The sequence below is a fragment of the Oncorhynchus mykiss genome, chromosome 6 (assembly GCF_013265735.2).
Source record: "Oncorhynchus mykiss isolate Arlee chromosome 6, USDA_OmykA_1.1, whole genome shotgun sequence".
In the NCBI taxonomy this organism is placed as follows: Eukaryota; Metazoa; Chordata; class Actinopteri; order Salmoniformes; family Salmonidae; genus Oncorhynchus; species Oncorhynchus mykiss.
This window is the reverse complement of record NC_048570.1, coordinates 63,839,774-63,860,024: the sequence shown is the minus strand read 5'-3', so window position 1 is coordinate 63,860,024 and position 20,251 is coordinate 63,839,774. Positions and strand designations below refer to the sequence as shown.

General features: G+C 49.0%; 1 protein-coding gene across 1 annotated transcript in view; it reads left to right on the top strand.

Moving 5' to 3' along the window:
* The window catches only part of igdcc3 (immunoglobulin superfamily, DCC subclass, member 3), a 121,044-nt gene that overhangs the window by 84,906 nt on the left and 15,887 nt on the right, over nucleotides 1–20,251 (top strand). Inside the window, exons 6-7 of the mRNA XM_021607201.2 lie at nucleotides 1,885–2,043; nucleotides 4,973–5,138. Coding sequence (XP_021462876.1) covers nucleotides 1,885–2,043; nucleotides 4,973–5,138 — 325 coding nt within the window. The remainder of the gene's footprint in view (nucleotides 1–1,884; nucleotides 2,044–4,972; nucleotides 5,139–20,251) is intronic.

Genomic DNA, 20,251 nt, shown 5'->3' with positions numbered 1-20,251 from the left:
ACATAGAGATAGCTGCATCCATCCATTCAGACAGCACACACACACACACACACACACACACACAGATTGAAAGAGAGAGAGAAATCAAGTTTCTGTGAGAGTGAGTATGTCTGGAGAGATAAGAGGTAGCCATGGAGGAACTGTAAACTGTGTCCAACTCTGTTGATTTTACAGTTCACTCAGCAGCTACCCCGACTTGAGTCAGGCTTATTGTAGAGGGGTAATAACGCCCATTATATGGTTCACAGTTGTTTAGCCACTCCTAGCTGAGTCCCTTTAGTTATGACACTGGACTGGGGCTGGGAGTGGGAGGGTCAGGCTGAGAGCCTGAGGCTTGCACTTAATAGTACCACGGAGCATGTTTAAGTTATACTGTTCTAGCCATAGCTTCTACTACAGTCAATAGGAAACTCCACTGGCTGACTTAGCTGACCAGGCTGTTTCAAGTGGATTGTAAATACGTATGAATAATAGGTTCCTATGTTCTACTGAAATCCTGTAGCCTACAGCCCACTGTTGGTGCTGTTTGTTGCAGCTACACGAACACGGAAAGGGCTGAGGTTTGTATATTTTTGTTTGAAGGCATTCTCGTGAACTCTGGATGTACTGTCCACCTTTTTCCATTCTCATGTTTCTCTTCAGCCCACAGTGCATTGTCTTGTCGGGGTCCAGGTTTGTGGAATATTTCCAAATGACCCTCCCTTTCCTTGTGGTGGCTCTGCTCAGATGCACACAGTGCTCACAGAGGAGACGTGTGTTGCCCTCCTATAAAAGGCCTGGGCAAGGCCATATGGCCCCAGTCTCTGGCTGGCTGGCTAGCTGTCTGCTAGCTGTCTGCTAGCTGTCTGTTTGAAGATGTGAGGAGAGGAGGATGGCCAGTCTGTTTTCTCTGCAGGCTTTTAGCATTGCGGCCATGTCCCCCGCACAGCCCTTTAACACTCTAAGCCGGGACACACAGGACGCAGATGTTACCAATATAAAGAGGGACTGAAATATATTTGGCTCTGCCATGTCTTTGTTGGTCCTACCCCCAGTATAAGGCCATTGAAATAGGAAGAGATGGAGAGCAGGACAGGGTATTTGATGGAGGGACAGAGGGGAGTGGCAGCCTAGCTTATCCATGTAGCTCTGTCTGCTCAGAGGGCATTTCCCCATTTTAAAGCATGGTGTGCCTAAGGCAGTAGAGGGCGTTGTCAAACCATGAGATCAAACCGGTGTGTGTGTGTGTGGGTGGGTGTGTGTGCGTGCGTGTGCGTGTGTGTGTCACTAGCCTGTCAGTGCGGGGTGGGAAGGACGGGGCTGGGGAGGTATAACAGACTCCCTCACACACACATACAATCACACACACTAACACACAATGGAGTCATGGCAACATAGTTCCTCTGCGTGACTGGCTGTGTCGGCGTGGCCCATGGCCCTCGCCCAATACACTCGCCTCGTTTGCCACCTTTGTACTGAATATGGTGATTCCCACAAGACGTGCTCTGTCACACTTGTAAGAACTGCTCTGATATTTACTGTGAAATGTGTTTCGCAGCACTATGGGGCGAACTAAAATAGCATCTCCTCTTCTCCAGCGTTTAATCCTTTGATGTACATTATAGTATGTTTAATCAATCATTTATCTCCCTTGGTATTTTTATAGCCTTTTTATAGCCTTTTTGTGTATATTTAAAGGGCATATTTTTTTATATTCTAAACTAACTCAGCTAATTTGCTATCTCACTCCTCTCCTCCTCTCTCTCTCTCTCTCTCTCTCTCTCTCTTTATTTCTATCCCTTCCCTCATTTAATCTCCTCTCCTATTCCCTACTCGCCTCCCCTCCCTTCCTCCTCTCCTCTTCTCTTTTCTCCTCCTCTCCTCTACTCTCTCCTCTCTCCTCAGATGGCCGTCCGATAGGTGTGGAGGGCATCCAAGTGCTGGGTACAGGGAACCTGATGATCACAGATGTCGGGGTCCAGCACTCTGGCGTCTACGTCTGCGCTGCCAACAAACCAGGGACCCGTGTACGCAGAACCGCTCAGGGACGTCTGGTGGTCCAAGGTGAGCCTTTACACACACACTCAGTATGGTGTGTGTGCGTGTGTGTGTGTGTGTGTGTGTGTGTGTGTGTGTGTGTGTGTGTGTGTGTGTGTGTGTGTGTGTGTGTCAGTGGAGGCTGGTGGGAGGAGCTATAAGAGGACGGGCTCATTGTAATGGCTGGAATGGTACATTTTAGCTGGAATGGTACATTTTACATTTTAGGTCCCCACAAGGTTAGTAAAATAAATGTGTGTGTGTGTCTCATTCGTTGTGTGATTTTCTTACTCATATTTGACCAATTGGAGGTGGTTAGTAGTGCGGGTAGGGCCTTCCGACCAAGCAGGAAGCATTCAGCGTGTGCCTCACATGCTTATCAGCCAAAGGGCCCTGCCCTTGGCCCCAGCCAATAGCAATACTGCTCCCAGTCAGTATTTCATTTAATCTTCCTGTCCATTGTTAGACAAGGCCCTGAAATTATGTGTCAATGTCTATGGTTTCTTTATCAATCAGTGAAGACTAGAAAGCGCCCTCAGCTAATGATCTGATGCGATATACAATACATGTGTTTTATGATAAGAAACGAAAAGGCTAAAGCCTTGCTGTGGACACAGCCTTCAAGCAGCATTGCTTCATATTCTCATGGCAGCAGTGGGTGTATTTCACAGTCGGGAACCATATGACTGACTGACTGACTGGCTTGCTATGAGAGGGTTGTTATGGTGATAAGGCCTCAGTGACTGTATAGAGTAGCAGCATACAGGTGACTCCCTCCCGCCGTCCGGCCTGCTGTTTTGATCAGAGTAAGGTAGGCTGTTTCTTAAGAGAATTGATGTGATCTTCCTGGCCAGATGGTTGGCACAGCGGCCCTCTGCTCACTGCACTACCCTTCATTTACCTCAGAGTGAGAAACTGAGGGGAGAGAGAGAGAAATGGAAAAAGAGAGAGTAGGGAGAGAGAGAGAAGAAAGAAGAGAGAGTGGGAGAGATTAGGGGGAGAGAGAGAGAGAGAGGGAAGAAGTGAGATTGGGGGAAGAGAGTAATAGAGAGTAGGGAGAGAGAGAGAGGAGGGGATTGAAAGAGGGAGAGAGAAAGATAGAGAGGGAATGGGGAAAGAGTGCTGATCAGACCCACACCACAATTGCACATCAATACTCTCCCTGACCCACCATCCCCCCGACTCCCTCCAGCCCTTCCCTCCAGGCCCTACTCACATACACATAGCCTCTATAGAGCAAACAGAGAGAGATGGAGAGAGAGAGAGAGAGAGAGAGAGAGAGCGATAAAAAGGGACACAGAAAGAGAAAGAGAAAGAGATGAAGGTGGAGATGGAGAGATGAAAAGTGAGATGGAGGGAGAGATGGACAGGAGGATAAAGCCAACCTAATCCTCATCATACTACAGTGCCTAGAACGGTGTGAATTTCAGGTCCCGACACTTTTTTACTAACAGGGTGACACACAGTATAGAGATAGCTGAGATTAGAAAACCATCATAACACCTCTTCTCTTAAGATGAGAAAAGGAAAAGATAGAGGATGCTAAATAACTAGAACTAGAAAGGGGAGGTTTTGTTTACAGGAAGATAGTATAGATAGAGGATGCTAAATAACTAGAACTGGAAAGGGCAGGGTTTGTTTACAGGAAGATAGTATAGATAGAGGATGCTAAATAACTAGAACTGGAAAGGGCAGGGTTTGTTTACAGGAAGATAGTATAGATAGAGGATGCTAAATAACTAGAACTAGAAAGGGGAGGGTTTGTTTACAGGAAGATAGTATAGATAGAGGATGCTAAATAACTAGAACTAGAAAGGGCAGGGTTTGTTTACAGGAAGATAGTATAGATAGAGGATGCTAAATAACTAGAACTGGAAAGGGCAGGGTTTGTTTACAGGAAGATAGTATAGATAGAAATATTAGAACCAGAAGGATAGCTGACAGACAAATAAACCTGCTAATGTGAGAGTGGAAAGGAAAATAGTTGCTGATTGTGGGAATGATCTCGTTGTAAATTACGACTAGATGATCCATAATTGCAGTCTTAATTGTCTTCCCACTCACTAGGAAGTTATTAGGAAAATAACTCAAGTCATCCTATCATAAATGACAATATTGATGTGGCTTATAATACGGGTAGCTATGAATAATGAGGGGAGATAAGTACCCCAACAGAAATACCAACCAACAGCTCGGATCAGATCCGGGAGGAGCGTAATCACAAATTTGAGGCGAAACTAAACACTGTTTAATTAAGAGGTAATAGAGATTTGCATTACCTGTACCTCTGTGTCAATTAGCGCAAACGGAGCATGGCTCATAGCTCAAAGAGAGGAGGGAAAGAATGACTCCTAGGGAGGGAGGGAGGGAGGGAGGGAGGGAGGGAGGGATCATTGGCTGGAGGCTGAAGGTCAGTAGTTGTGTAGTGTGCCATACTGAAAGACTTTCGGGGGAAAGATACTGTATCTGCACTGCATTGCCTTTTACTCAGTTTGTGTTCTATAATAGGTAGTCTGCGTTTGTGAATAGATTCCCTGTTCCCTCTCCTCCTCCTTTTGTGTTCCCAGATCTTCTTCTCAGTTCTGATAACGTTAATCTGATCCACAGCTAATAATTGTTTTGCCAGACCCCCCCCCCCCCCACACACACACACACACACACACACAATCTAATTCTGATGAATGTGATTAGGCTGGATTAAGCTCAGGATAATATGCCTTCATTCCTCTCTCCTCTTTTCCTTCCCTCTAGAAGGCTCTGGGAGCTTCCTGCTTTTTCAATATACCTTGGTAGCTTCTGTTTTCAAACCACTAGTGAGAAAACATAGTTGTTGTGCAGCATAGTATGGGGAATGAGAAAGGCCCTGTCAGCAAGTTACTGTATCTATGTAGTAAGGCACTTTATATTCAGTTAGTAAGTAGCCCACTATCTGTCTTTCCTCTGCGTCTGCCCACAGCCCCAGCAGAGTTTGTGCAGCCTCCCCAGTCCATCTCCCGGCCGGTGGGCACCACTGCTATCTTCACCTGCCAGGCGCAGGGTGACCCTGTGCCAAAGCTCACCTGGCTGAAGAACGGCCAGATCCTGGAGCCTGGAGGGCACGTCAAACTCAGGAACAACAACACGTGAGTTAAGTGTGTTCTATTGAATTGTGTGCTGAAAGCAACAGGGACTGTACTCATTCTGTATGGTAATAACACTATATCCATTCATGCATGCAGCCATCCATCCACTGTAACAAAGCTACATGCCGTATGTGCATGGCTGGCAGTGTCATCGGCGTAATCAAACGCTCCATTATTTCTGAGCTGATCTACTGCACTAATGAAACAGCTGGCCAAGATGTCTGCCAAGAGATACACTGACTTGTCACAGCTCCATTTAAAACATTACATTACGAGGGTATCTATCGAATCACTGCTGGACCGGCTCCCAAGGCTGTCCGGTGGAATTTCCAGGAACAGAACAGAAGGGCCGGCCAGTGTATTGTGTCATTTAACATTCTCCATATGAGAGATTATGAGGCCAGGTTACTGTGTTTAGTGTTGTGTTGGGCGGGCGGGCGGGTTGGGGCAGGCAGGGAGAGACGGGAGGGTTGTAATGAGCCTGGGACTGGCCTCGCTCCAGGTCTAGGAGAGTGGCTCTGTGTCGTGACAATGATTCAAGTCTGCTACTGTATTTGGAGCTTTGCTGTTTTATTGTCCTGAGTGGTTGTCACCACCGGTGTTTCCCCAGAACCGTTAAACACGGAGCCAGACAGCCTGGTGGCCGGTGTCAGAATGCTTCCCATTCAGGTCAAAGAGTAGACTCCAAACATAGCTAGGAGTTATAGCTCGGTAATATGGTTCTCCTGAATTTGGTGCGCATACTGTTCAAGGTATTTCGTCAATGTCCTGCATGTGTTTTGATGTTTTCCAGTTGAAGATTTCACAGCACCTAATCCCTATATGGTGCACTAGTTTTGACCAGAGCCCATAACACAAAGAATATTCCGCATGTCGTGACATATGAAGCCGACCTATATTTGTTCATGCAGACAGGGGAGATCGTATTATTCATACATTTTAACTGTCAGCCTTTGAAAGACTTATAGGTTAGATTTCTTTCTGGCTGTGGGAAATGAAAGAAGGTCTGTTCTATATACAGGTTGATTGCAGTATACATGATGAGTTCAGTGCTGTACGGACACCAGTCGTGTTTTCCAAAGTGAGAATCCATCTGTGTGTGTTAATATTTATAAATGCAACGGATGGTGAAGTGATTACATTACATATGCACAAGAAAATCAATAAAGTGGGACAGTGAAGTACATGTAAATGATGCAGGTGTTCCAGACCTAGTGGTACATGGGGAGAGAGAGGCCGAGGCACTACCATCACTCAGACACACTGCTCCCCTCTAACAGTCACAGAGATAGAGAAAGAGAGAGGGCCAGGCAGAGGTGAGGAGGAGCGAGGGGCAGAGAGAGACAGAGAGGGGGGGGGGGGGGCAGACAGCGAGAGAGAGAGAGAGAGAGAGGGCCAGGCAGAGGTGAAGAGGAGCGAGGGGCAGAGAGAGACAGAGAGGGGGGGGGGGGGGGGGGGTGAGACAGTGAGAGAGAGAGAGGGGGCCAGGCAGAGGTGAAGAGGAGCGAGGGGCAGAGAGAGACAGAGAGGGGGGGGGTGAGACAGCGAGAGAGAGAGGGGGCCAGGCAGAGGTGAAGAGGAGCGAGGGGCAGAGAGAGACAGAGAGGGGGGGGGGGGGGTGAGACAGCGAGAGAGAGAGAGAGGGCCAGGCAGAGGTGAAGAGGAGCGAGGGGCAGAGAGAGACAGAGAGGGGGGGGGGGGGTGAGACAGCGAGAGAGAGAGAGAGGGCCAGGCAGAGGTGAAGAGGAGCGAGGGGCAGAGAGAGACAGAGAGGGGGGGGGCAGACAGCGAGAAAGAGAGGGGGCCAGGCAGAGGTAAAGAGGAGCGAGGGGCAGAGAGAGACAGAGGAGGGGGGCAGACAGCGAGAGAGAGAGAGGGCCAGGCAGAGGTGAAGAGGAGCGAGGGGCAGAGAGAGAGGGGGGGGTAGACAGCGAGAGAGAGGGAGAGAGAGAGAGAGGGGTGGGGCAGACAGCAAGAGAGAGAGAGGGCCAGGCAGAGGTGAAGAGGAGCGAGGGGCAGAGAGAGAGGGGGGGTAGACAGCGAGAGAGAGGGAGAGAGAGAGGGGTGGAGCAGACAGCAAGAGAGAGAGAGAGGGCCAGGCAGAGGTGAAGAGGAGCGAGGGGCAGAGAGAGAGAGGGAGAGAGAGAGAGAGAGAGAGGGCCAGGCAGAGGTGAGGAGGAGCGAGGGGCAGAGAGAGAGGGTGGGGGTAGACAGCGAGAGAGAGAGAGAGGGGGGTGGGGCAGACAGCGACAGAGAGAGAGAGGGCCAAGCAGAGGTGAAGAGGAGCGAGGGGCAGAGAGAGAGAGAGAGAGGGAGAGAGAGAGAGAGAGAGGGCCAGGCAGAGGTGAGGAGGAGCGAGGGGCAGAGAGAGAGGGTGGGGGTAGACAGCGAGAGAGAGAGAGAGGGGGGTGGGGCAGACAGCGACAGAGAGAGAGAGGGCCAGGCAGAGGTGAAGAGGAGCGAGGGTGAGAGGGGGGGTTAGACAGCGAGAGAGAGGGAGAGAGAGAGAGAGAGTGGGAGAGCACATTAGGCGCTGGAGTTGGATGGCGGAAGCAGACTGTGTTGTAGGGAAAGAGTGATGGAGAGAGAGGGAGGGAGAGAAAGAGATGGAGAGGGGTTAGAGGGCAGCCTAGTGATAGACCTCCACCTGACACTGCTCTGCATCTCTCTCTGGAGCCTCTCATGCATCACACCCACTACGCTGGGACTGGTTAAGTATGAAGGCCAGAGTTCCAGCACCACCATTAGCTAATTGGCTCATAAACTGAGGTAGCCGAAATGTAGCCATTTATGGAACATAACTTTACGTGGCATCCTAACTTACTTAGTAGGACTACAGTAAGTGCTGAGTTTGACTGTTGTGCGGTAAGTGTTTGGGTAGGAGGCTGGTAGCTTATCTCATTGCTATTCTGATACATTCCTACAGCTCATCGTACGTCTCCATCTGGTGCGCTACAGTATTAGTTCTACAGAACAGTCTTTGTCAAGGAACTCAGTCTCTTGGTTGGGCGAGCAATGCAAGCCCAGTTCAAGCCCAGTTCAAGCCCAGTTCCAGCCCATTTCAAGCCCAGTTCAAGGCCAGTTCAAGCCCAGTTCCAGCCCAGTTCCAGCCCAGTTCAAGCCCAAGTAGCCCTTATTTTCTGTTGTCGTCACAGCAGATCCTGCTGTTTTCCATTCCTATGGAGGAGTGAATGAAAGGATAGACAACCACATTCAGCAGGCCCCAGTCTTCCCTACAGGTGCAAGGCAGAGGTAATGATATGCCCCTACAGCTCACTGTTTCTGCTGTTATATAGAAAGCTTGTATCTAATATTGGAGTCCTGCCTCTGTGCAAGATTACCTAGCAGTGTGATTTTAATTAGAATGTTCCCAGCGGTGTGTGTGTGTGTGTGTGTGTGTGTGTGTGTGTGTGTGTGTGTGTGTGTGTGTGTGCGTGCGTGCATGTGTGGGCAACGGTAGGCAGGCTATCAGCGTGTCACCCACTACTTTGCAGTGTGAGCTGGAGGCAGTATGAATTTTGAAAACATATGTTTCTAACTGAGATTTTCATCTCGGTCACATATGGAAACGCTCTCATCAGGTGAACTGTTTAGAATGGTGTTTTCCCACGAATTGCATTTTGGCAAATATTTTATTGGCTGCTTCCTTACAGGAGTTCTGTTCAGATGAATTACCATCATCTAAATGTGATGTCTGTCATTCTGAGCACTGTGGACACCGATGGGTTACGCAGCCAATGCATATGGGTCCGGTAAATGAATGTTGTCCGATGCCAGATTTTCCTAGCGGAAGATGGAAGGGACAACACTAGAGATATATGCACATACTGCGTATTGTTCCCTACAGGATTGTCTCATGCTGTAGACCTGCCAGAGAGGATAGGATAAGAAAGCAAGGGGATCGATTGTGTATTTTACTCACATGCATGCACACACATTAATCAAGGAAGCACACACACACACACACACGCACACACACACGTTCACATGCATACATACACACACATATCAAACATGCCAGTTCTCCCGTGCTTTGCCCTTTAGACTGTCTCCCTGCAGCACGCTGTATCCAATTACACACTGTACCCAATTACACACTGTGACAGTCTGACAGGTGTGAACTCTGTGTGAGCTAAAATGGTGTCACAATAAATTCAGATTGGCAGCTAATGCAAATATAACAGTAGGATTATATTGTTTTGACGATGGACTTACTTTGTGTGTGTGTGTGTGTGTGTGTGTGTGTGTGTGTGTGTGTGTGTGTGTGTGTGTGTGTGTGTGCTGGATGTTGGTTGGTTGACTTAGAAGGGCAGAGAGTTTATGTTCTTCTCACGCAGGGCACTGAGGGGTGGTCACGGGCTGTTCAGTAAACATGAAACACCATTACCCCAGTAATGAAAATGCCTGGCTGACCGCCATTAGAATCATGGCCTCAGAATGTGCTGCCCTGGCTGCTTTCAGGGGAGTACGACACTTATGAAAGGACTGTTAATAGGAATATCTAAACCAGCCTGGCCCGCCCATGACATAGTCAGGATAATCTGAACCAGTATGCTCTCACTAATCTGCACCATCGAGAGCATCCTGACAGGTTGCATCACTGCCTGGTAATGCAACTGCTCGGCCTCCGACAGCAAGGCACTACAGAGGGTAGTGCGTACGGCCCAGTACATCACCGGGGCCAAGCGTCCTGCCATCCAGGACCTCTATACCAGGCGGTGTCAGAGGAAGGCCCTACAAAATTTAGAAGACTCCGGCTACGCTAGTCATAGACTGTTTGTCATGTTGTCTTGTCTCTGTCCTTTCCCTTCACCCTGTCTCCCTCTGCTGGTCGTTGTTATGTTACCTTTTCTCCCCCTCTTTTCCCCAGCTGTGCCTTGTCTCCTCCTAATTACCCATTCACCCCGTTCCCCACCTGTTCCCTTTTTCCCTCTGATTAGGTCCCTATATCTGTCTCTGTTTCTGCTCCTGTCCTTGTCGGATTCTTGTTTGTTTGTGTCATTCATGCCTGAACCAGACTGTCGTCATGTTTGCTGTAACCTTGTCCTGTCCTGTCGGAATCTGCCGGTCCATCTGAGCCTACCTGTGTGTGGTAATTAAAGAAGCTCTGTTTAAGTTGATTCGCTTTTGGGTCCTCATTCACGCACCGTAACAGAAGAATCCGACCAAGAATGGACCCAGCGACTTCGGATCCTCTCCACTCAGCCGTCGAGATCCAGGGAGCGATGCTAGGCAGACACAAGCAGGAATTGTCTGCTGCTCGACATGCCGTTGAGACCCTGGCCACCCAAGTCTCCAACCTCACAGAACAGGTTCACCATCTCCGCCTCGATCCACCGGCCACTTCCAGGGCTTTCGAATCTCCGGAGCCCAGAATCAATAACCCGCCGTGTTACTCTGGGGAGCCCACTGAATGCCGCTCATTCCTCACCCAGTGTGATATTGTGTTTTCTCTCCAGCCCAACACTTACTCCAGGAGCACTGCTCGTGTCGCCTACGTCATATCTCTCCTTATTGGACGGGCTCGTGAGTGGGGCACGGCAATCTGGGAGGCAAGGGCTGAGTGTATTAACCAGTATCAAGACTTTAAGGAGGAGATGATACGGGTTTTTGATCGATCTGTTTTTGGGGAGGAGGCTTCCAGGGCCCTGTCTTCCCTATGTCAAGGCAATCGATCCATAACAGACTACTCTATTGAGTTTCGCACTCTTGCTGTCTCCAGTGGCTGGAACGAGCCGGCCTTGCTCGCTCGTCTTCTGGAGGGTTTCCGCGCAGAGGTAAAGGATGAGATTCTCTCCCGGGAGGTTCCTTCCAGCGTGGATTCCTTGATTGAACTCGCTATTCGCATTGAGCGACGGGTTGATCTTCGTCACCGAGCTCGTGGAAAGGAGCTCGCGCTCTCCGTCGCCTCCCTCTCCGCATCACTACCATCTTCCTCTGCCGGCTCGGGTGCTGAGCCCATGCAGCTGGGAGGTATCCGCATCTCGACTAAGGAGAGGGAACGGAGAATCACCAACCGCCTCTGTCTCTATTGCGGTTCCGCTGGTCATTTTGCCACTTCATGTCCAGTAAAAGGCCAGAGCTCGTCAGTAAGCGGAGGGCTACTGGTGAGCGCTACTACTCCTGTCTCTCCTTCAAGATCCTGCACTACCTTGTCGGTCCATCTACGCTGGACCGGTTCGTCAGCTTCCTGCAGTGCCTTAATAGACTCTGGGGCGGAGGGCTGTTTTATGGACGAGACCTGGGCTCGGGAACATGACATTCCTCTCAGACAGTTAAAGGAGCCCACGGCCTTGTTCGCCCTGGATGGTAGTCCTCTCCCCAGGATTCAGCGTGAGACGCTACCTTTAACCCTCACTGTTTCTGGTAATCATAGTGAAACCATTTCTTTTTTAATTTTTCGTTCACCTTTTACACCTGTTGTTTTGGGCCATCCCTGGCTAGTTTGTCATAATCCTTCCATTAATTGGTCTAGTAATTCTATCCTCTCCTGGAACGTCTCTTGTCATGTGAAATGTTTAATGTCTGCTATCCCTCCTGTTTCCTCTGTCTCTTCTTCACAGGAGGAGCCTGGTGATTTGACAGGGGTGCCGGAGGAATATCACGATCTGCGCACGGTGTTCAGTCGGTCCAGGGCCACCTCTCTTCCTCCACACCGGTCGTATGATTGTAGTATTGATCTCCTTCCGGGAACCACCCCCCCCCGGGGTAGACTATACTCTCTGTCGGCTCCCGAACGTAAGGCTCTCGAAGATTATTTGTCTGTAGCTCTTGACGCCGGTACCATAGTCCCCTCCTCCTCTCCCGCCGGAGCGGGGTTTTTTTTTGTCAAGAAGAAGGACGGGTCTCTGCGCCCCTGCATAGATTATCGAGGGCTGAATGACATAACAGTGAAGAATCGTTATCCGCTTCCTCTTATGTCTTCAGCCTTCGAGATCCTGCAGGGAGCCAGGTTTTTCACTAAGTTGGACCTTCGTAACGCTTACCATCTCGTGCGCATCAGGGAGGGGGACGAGTGGAAGACGGCGTTTAACACTCCGTTAGGGCACTTTGAATACCGGGTTCTTCCTTTCGGCCTCGCTAACGCTCCAGCTGTCTTTCAGGCATTAGTCAATGATGTCCTGAGAGACATGCTGAACATCTTTGTTTTCGTTTACCTTGACGATATCCTGATTTTTTCACCGTCACTCCAGATTCATGTTCAGCACGTTCGACGTGTCCTCCAGCGCCTTTTAGAGAATTGTCTTTTCGTGAAGGCTGAGAAGTGCACTTTTCATGCCTCCTCCGTCACATTTCTCGGTTCTGTTATTTCCGCTGAAGGCATTAAGATGGATCCCGCTAAGGTCCAAGCTGTCATTGATTGGCCCGTCCCTAAGTCACGCGTCGAGCTGCAGCGCTTTCTCGGCTTCGCGAACTTCTATCGTCGTTTCATCCGTAATTTCGGTCAGGTGGCAGCTCCTCTCACAGCCCTTACTTCTGTCAAGACGTGCTTTAAGTGGTCCGTTTCCGCCCAGGGAGCTTTTGATCTCCTCAAGAATCGTTTTACATCCGCTCCTATCCTTGTTACACCTGACGTCTCTAGACAGTTCGTTGTCGAGGTTGACGCGTCAGAGGTGGGAGTGGGAGCCATCCTTTCTCAGCGCTCCCTCTCTGACGACAAGGTCCACCCATGCGCGTATTTTTCTCATCGCCTGTCGCCGTCGGAACGTAACTATGATGTGGGTAACCGCGAACTGCTCGCCATCCGGTTAGCCCTAGGCGAATGGCGACAGTGGTTGGAGGGGGCGACCGTTCCTTTTGTCGTTTGGACTGACCATAGGAACCTTGAGTACATCCGTTCTGCCAAACGACTTAATGCGCGTCAGGCGCGTTGGGCGCTGTTTTTCGCTCGTTTCGAGTTCGTGATTTCTTATCGTCCGGGCTCTAAGAACACCAAGCCTGATGCTTTGTCTCGTCTCTTCAGTTCTTCAGTAGCCTCCACTGACCCCGAGGGGATTCTCCCTGAGGGGCGTGTTGTCGGGTTGACTGTCTGGGGAATTGAGAGGCAGGTAAAGCAAGCACTCACTCAAACTCCGTCGCCGCGCGCTTGTCCTAGGAACCTTCTTTTCGTTCCCGTTCCTACTCGTCTGGCCGTTCTTCAGTGGGCTCACTCTGCCAAGTTAGCCGGTCACCCTGGCGTTCGGGGTACGCTTGCTTCCATTCGCCAGCGTTTCTGGTGGCCCACCCGGGAGCATGACACGCGTCGTTTCGTGGCTGCTTGTTCGGTCTGCGCGCAGACTAAGTCCGGTAACTCTCCTCCTGCCGGCCGTCTCAGGCCGCTTCCTATTCCCTCTCGACCGTGGTCTCACATCGCCTTAGATTTTGTCACCGGACTGCCTTCGTCAGCGGGGAAGACTGTTATTCTTACGGTTGTCGATAGGTTCTCTAAGGCGGCTCATTTCATTCCCCTTGCTAAGCTTCCTTCTGCTAAAGAGACGGCACAAATCATCATCGAGAATGTTTTCAGAATTCATGGCCTTCCGTCAGACGTCGTTTCGGACAGAGGTCCGCAATTCACGTCTCAATTTTGGAGGGAGTTTTGCCGTTTGATTGGGGCTTCCGTCAGTCTCTCTTCCGGCTTTCACCCCCAGTCTAACGGTCAAGCAGAACGGGCCAATCAGACTATTGGTCGCATCTTACGCAGTCTTTCTTTTCGCAACCCTGCGTCTTGGTCAGAACAGCTCCCCTGGGCAGAATACGCCCACAACTCGCTTCCTTCGTCTGCGACCGGGCTATCTCCTTTTCAGAGTAGCCTCGGGTACCAGCCTCCGTTGTTCTCATCTCAGTTCGCCGAGTCCAGCGTCCCCTCCGCTCAGGCTTTTGTCCAACGTTGCGAGCGCACCTGGAAGAGGGTCAGGTCTGCACTTTGCCGTTATAGGGCGCAGACTGTGAGAGCTGCTAATAAACGTAGAACGAAGAGCCCTAGATATTGTCGCGGTCAGAGAGTTTGGCTCTCCACTCAGAACCTTCCCCTTAAGACGGCTTCTCGCAAGTTGACCCCGCGGTTCATTGGTCCATTCCGTATCTCTCAAATCATTAACCCTGTCGCAGTGCGACTTCTTCTGCCGCGATATCTTCGTCGCGTCCACCCGGTCTTCCATGTCTCCTGTGTCAAGCCCGTTCTTCGCGCCCCCGCTCGTCTTCCCCCCCCCCCCCCCATCCTTGTCGAGGGCGCACCCATCTACAGGGTCCGTAGGATTTTGGACATGCGTCCTCGGGGCCGTGGTCATCAGTACCTAGTAGATTGGGAGGGGTACGGTCCTGAGGAGAGGAGTTGGGTTCCCTCTCGGGACGTGCTGGACCGTGCGCTGATCGATGATTTCCTCCGTTGCCGCCAGGCTTCCTCCTCGAGTGCGCCAGGAGGCGCTCGGTGAGTGGGGGGGTACTGTCATGTTGTCTTGTCTCTGTCCTTTCCCTTCACCCTGTCTCCCTCTGCTGGTCGTTGTTATGTTACCTTTTCTCCCCCTCTTTTCCCCAGCTGTGCCTTGTCTCCTCCTAATTACCCATTCACCCCGTTCCCCACCTGTTCCCTTTTTCCCTCTGATTAGGTCCCTATATCTGTCTCTGTTTCTGCTCCTGTCCTTGTCGGATTCTTGTTTGTTTGTGTCATTCATGCCTGAACCAGACTGTCGTCATGTTTGCTGTAACCTTGTCCTGTCCTGTCGGAATCTGCCGGTCCATCTGAGCCTACCTGTGTGTGGTAATTAAAGAAGCTCTGTTTAAGTTGATTCGCTTTTGGGTCCTCATTCACGCACCGTAACACTGTTCTCTCTGCTACCGCACAGCAAGCAGTACCGAAGCGCCAAGTCTTGGTCCAAAAGGCTTCTAAACAGCTTCTACCCCCAAGCCATAAACTCCTGAACATCTAATCAAATGGCTACCCAGACTATTTACACTGCAAAGTAACAGAGTTCCTGGGTAGAATATCAGCCTAGTATATGTTGTAGAAATGGCATGATTTGTGGAATAGTTTTGACAGGTGAGAATTGACTCTAAACTGACTAATCTTATCCTATGTTTTTATGGGGAATGAAGACTTCTATGATTTATTTGTGTGAGTAAGTTTTAGTGAAGAGATGTGTCCTACTCCCTCTAGGAATATTCCACTGGGCTGCATTTTTTGTTGTTGTGTATCTGAACCTATTAAAAGGAAATCTGTTTTCCTTCTGTGGAAGCCCTGTCTTGTTATTCCAGCGAGCTGGGACCTGGGCATTGGCCTTGACCTCTAACCCTGCAATCAGTCATTTCCGTGGGCCTTCTGTGAGCTAGAGACAGCTCATCGCTACTCCCTCTTCAGAGCCCCTGCTCTCCCCCTCCCCTCTCCCCCTGTTCCCTCCTTTCTTCCCTTTTTTCAATATATCTCTCTCTCTAGTTTTGAGTAGTGAGAACTGGAATGGCCACCCCTTGCCTTTCACAGGCCTTTGTTCAGTGACAACATTGCAAATACACGGCCACAGTGGCTGAGTAACAGAACCCTCCCACGCCCCCAGCCCACTTAGTCCAGTGAGCCCACACAGATCCCTAGCCCCAGCCCAGTGAGCCAACCCTAGCCCCAGCCCAGTGAGTCAACCCTAGCCCCAGCCCAGTGAGCCCACCCTAGCCCCAGCCCAGTGAGTCCACCCTAGCCCAGCCCCAGCCCAGTGAGCCAACCCTAGCCCCAGCCCAGTGAGCCCACACAGCTCCCTAGCCCCAGCCCAGTGAGCCAACCCTAGCCCCAGCCCAGTGAGCCCACACAGCCCCTAGCCCCAGCCCAGTGAGCCCACACAGCCCCTAGCCCCAGCCCAGTGAGCCCACACAGCTCCCTAGCCCCAACCCAGTGAGCCCACACAGCTCCCTAGCCCCAGCCCAGTGAGCCCACTCAGCTCCCTAGCCCCAGCCCAGTGAGCCCATCCAGCTCCCTAGCCCCAGCCCAGTGAGCCCATCCAGCTCCCTAGCCCCAGCCCAGTGAGCCCATCCAGCTCCCTAGCCCCAGCCCAGTGAGCCCATCCAGCTCCCTAGCCCCAGCCCAGTGAGCCCATCCAGCTCCAGCCCCTTCACCCAGCCTAGGGGGGGATCCATTAATCGATGAAGTGGCCTTGAACTGATGAGTAAATGATGCTGTCAACCTGCCGGTCTGCCATGACAGCAAGACCAGGCAGATGGCCCAACCACAGATCTTTTCTTCCCAACTTACACACACTTTGCCCAAAACACTGACTCACACTCTATCTTTCTGTTTCTAAGATGCTCTCTCTCTTCCCCCCTCCCCCCCTTATCAGGAATGGTTTTCTCTCACTCTCTTTCTGGCTCTCTCTCTCCTTTTCTCTCTTTTTCTCAGTCTCTCTCTCTCGCACTTCAAAGCCTCTATGTGTTGGTTGTCCTCCTGTGTGATGCTATTGTTCCTCTGACTGCAGTAGCTATAGTTTCTTTCTTTAACCAGTCAAAGACTCTGTGTGATCTGCCAGATGATTGACACAATCCTAGAGAGCAGCAGCATCCGGTTTCTCAGTCTGCCTGGCAGCCCAATGGTTGCTAGTCAGAGCTGCTGAAGAGGGTACAGCACAGGAGTCACGTTATAAGTCTGGTCAGACCCATCCAACCTCAAAGCACAAGGTGCTCAACTCTGTTTTCTTGCATCGAGGTCGGGGTTGCGTTTTGATAACTGGTTGTGGGATTTTCTAGCAACAGCACTGAGCCACCATCATTCGATTCTAGTAAAAAATGTAATTCAAATAAAATGTAATGACATTTTATTGGTCGGGTACACATATTTTGCAGATGCTACAGCGGGTGTAGCGAAATGCTTATGTTCCTAGCTTCAACAGTGCAGTAGTAACTAACAATACAAAACAACACAGGTAAATCCTAAAAATTCAAAAAAAGGAATTAATAAATTAATAAATATTAGAACGAGCAATCTCGGAGTCTGGAATCTAATATACAGTTGAAGTCAGAAGTTTACATACACTTAGGTTGGAGTCATTAAAACTCGTTTTTCAATCACTCCACAAATGTCTTGTTAACAAACTATAGTTTTGGCAAGTCGGTTAGAACATCTACTTTGTGCATGACACAAGTCATTTTTCCAACAATTTTTTTCAGACAGATTATTTCACTTATAATTCACTGTATCACAATTCCAGTGGGTCAGAAGTTTACATACACTAAGTTGACGGTGCCTTTCAACAGCTTGGAAAATTCCAGAAATTGATGTCATGGCTTTAGAAGCTTCTGATAGGCTAAATAACATAATTTGAATCAATTGGTGGTGTACCTGTGGATGTTTTTCAAGGCCTACCTTCAAACTCAGTGCCTCTTTGCTTGACATCATGGGACAATCAGAAGAAATCAGCCAAGAAATCAGAAAAAAAATTGTAGACCTGATTGCAGTCTGGTTCATCATTGAAAGCAATTTCCAAATGCCTGAAGGTACCACGTTCATCTGTACAAACAATAGTACGCAAGTATAAACACCATGGGACCACGCAGCTGTCATACCACTATATCCACAGTAAAACATGTCCTATATCGACATAACCTGAAAGGCCGCTCAGCAAGGAAGAAGCCACTGCTCCTAAACCGCCATAAAAAAAAGCCAGACTACGGTTTGCAACTGCACATGGGGACAAAGATCATACTTTTTGGAGAAATGTCCTCTGGTCTGATGAAACAAAAATGGCCATAATGACCATCATTATGTTGTGGAGGAAAAAGAGGGAGGCTTGCAAGTTGAAGATCACCTTCCCAACCGTGAAGCACGAAGGTGGCAGCATCATGTTGTGGGGGTGCTTTGCTGCAGGAGGGACTGGTGTACTTCACAAAATAGATGGCATCATGAGGGAGGAAAATGATGTGGATATATTGAAGCAACATCTCAATACATTGGTCAGGAAGTTAAAGGTTGGTCGCAAATGGGTCTTCCAAATGGACAATGACCCCAAGCATACTTCACAAGTTGTGGCAAAATGGCCTAAGGACAACAAAGTCAATGTATTGGAGTGGCCATCAAAAAGCCCTGACCTCAATCATATAGAAAATAAGTGGGCAGAACTGAAAAAGCTTGTGCGAGCAAGGAGGCCTACAAACCTGACTCAGTTACACCAGCTCTGTCAGGAGGAATGGGAAAAAAATGCATTCAACTTATTGTGGGAAGCTTGTGGAAGGCTACCCAAAACGTTTGACCCAAGTTAAACAATTTAAAGGCAATGCTACCAAATACTAATTGAGTGTATGTAAACTTCTGACCCACTGGGAATGTGATGAAAGAAATAAAGGCTGAAATAAATCATTCTCTCTACTATTATTCTGACATTTCACATTCTTAAAATAAAGTGGTGATCTTAACTGACCTAAGACAGGATTTTTTTACTGGGATTATATGTCAGGAATTGTGAAAAACTGAGTTTAAATGTATTTGGCCAAGGTGTATGTAAACCTCTGACTTCAACTGTATATGTACAGTGTGATGGTGTCTATAGACATTATGTGCAGTATATGAATAGAAAATGTGTGTACAGCAGTAGTTATATTAGCCTTGATTAGAATATAGTATATACTGTACATATGAAGAGGGTAAAACATTATATTCTGAAAACGCTTAGCTGTACTTGTGTTTGTCCTATACAATTGCGGTCCTTCACGGATTGCTGAAATTCATACTTTTAATAAAAACGTTTAGCGAATACAACCACCTACTTTTTCCTCATTGCTCGAATGTAAGTCGAGGTTCAATTGGGTCCGTGCTAACCGGGATTCTTGGGACGTAGTTTCTCTAATGTCCGGTAAATTTAAATGTTGGCGGTCAAATTTCCAGCACCACCTTTTCCAAACGGAAACCCAGGTGTGTGTGTATGTAAACTGGGAGAGAGAACAGTGTTGGGGAACTACAGGGCCAGGGGGCTGCTGCCGGATTGTCTGAAATATGCAGTGCCTTGTGAAATTTCCCAGAATCCCCTTCCTGCTCTGATCTGTTCAGGCCAGGCTGACGTTCAGTAGTTCCTCCCTTGGGGCCTCTTTGGTGTGTGTCTGTGGCGTCTGGTCAGGTTGCCTGGCTGAAAACACTCCATCCATCCCTCACTTGAAAGGCTGTCAGAATTGTGACGACTGAGGGCGCTCGACTGCTGCCACCTGAGAGGTCAAAGGTGAGATTGGCCTGGAGAAGAAGAAGGAAGGTGTGCCTCAGCAGGGTTTTGACTAATAAGGGTTACAGCTTTTCTCAGACAACTTATGCAGCAGGTTAGGAAAATGTATGTAGCAGGTTAGGAGAATCAGGTTAAGGTGGGGCAAAGGGTTATGGTTAGGGTGAGCTAAAATAAATATTTTTTTAAAATAAAGGTGCATTCTTTCTAGCCATAACCCATCAGGAGGGTGAAACAGAAAGCCTTTTCCGTCCTAATAAATAACTAGACAGGCCTGGTGAGATTGATTCCACCTGGCAGACCCTGGGCCAACCTATCCTCTCTGGAATAATGGCTCTCCTCACAACCCAACCCTCTCTCTCTCTCTCTCTCTCTCTTTGTCTCTCTCTGTCAATCTCTCTCTACACTGAAACCAGTGGACCACTGAAGCCACTCCTTCATATAACATACATTTTTAAAAGGTAATCGAATGGTCCACTCCTCATCATACTTCATACAGTATAATGTTCATTGAACTGTAAGACCAACACCAGTCCCCTCCGCCCCTTCACTTGTGAAACGTCAGGTATATAAAGTCACTGTTCTTTACCTCAGTGATTAAACCGGACTACATTCTCCCCTCATGGTTCCTCATAGAGTACCACAATATGAGTCATAATACCCATAAAACCTAGCAGTCAAACAGGGAAATGGTTCCAATTGTTTTTCCACCATAAGTGTTTCCCATAGGGGATTTTAGAAACACCTAAAATAAAGGCTGTGTTTCGTGTGAGCTTGCCCACGGATGACGTTTATATAACCATGTAAATCTCTTTCGGACAAGGGGACCTTTATCAATATATTTGCCTGTATTTACCCCCAACAAATGAAATGCGAATTAGCTGCTCATGTGGATATCATAAAGAACTACAAATACCATAATGATCTGGACAAGACTGCCGAATCGAGGCGAAGGTA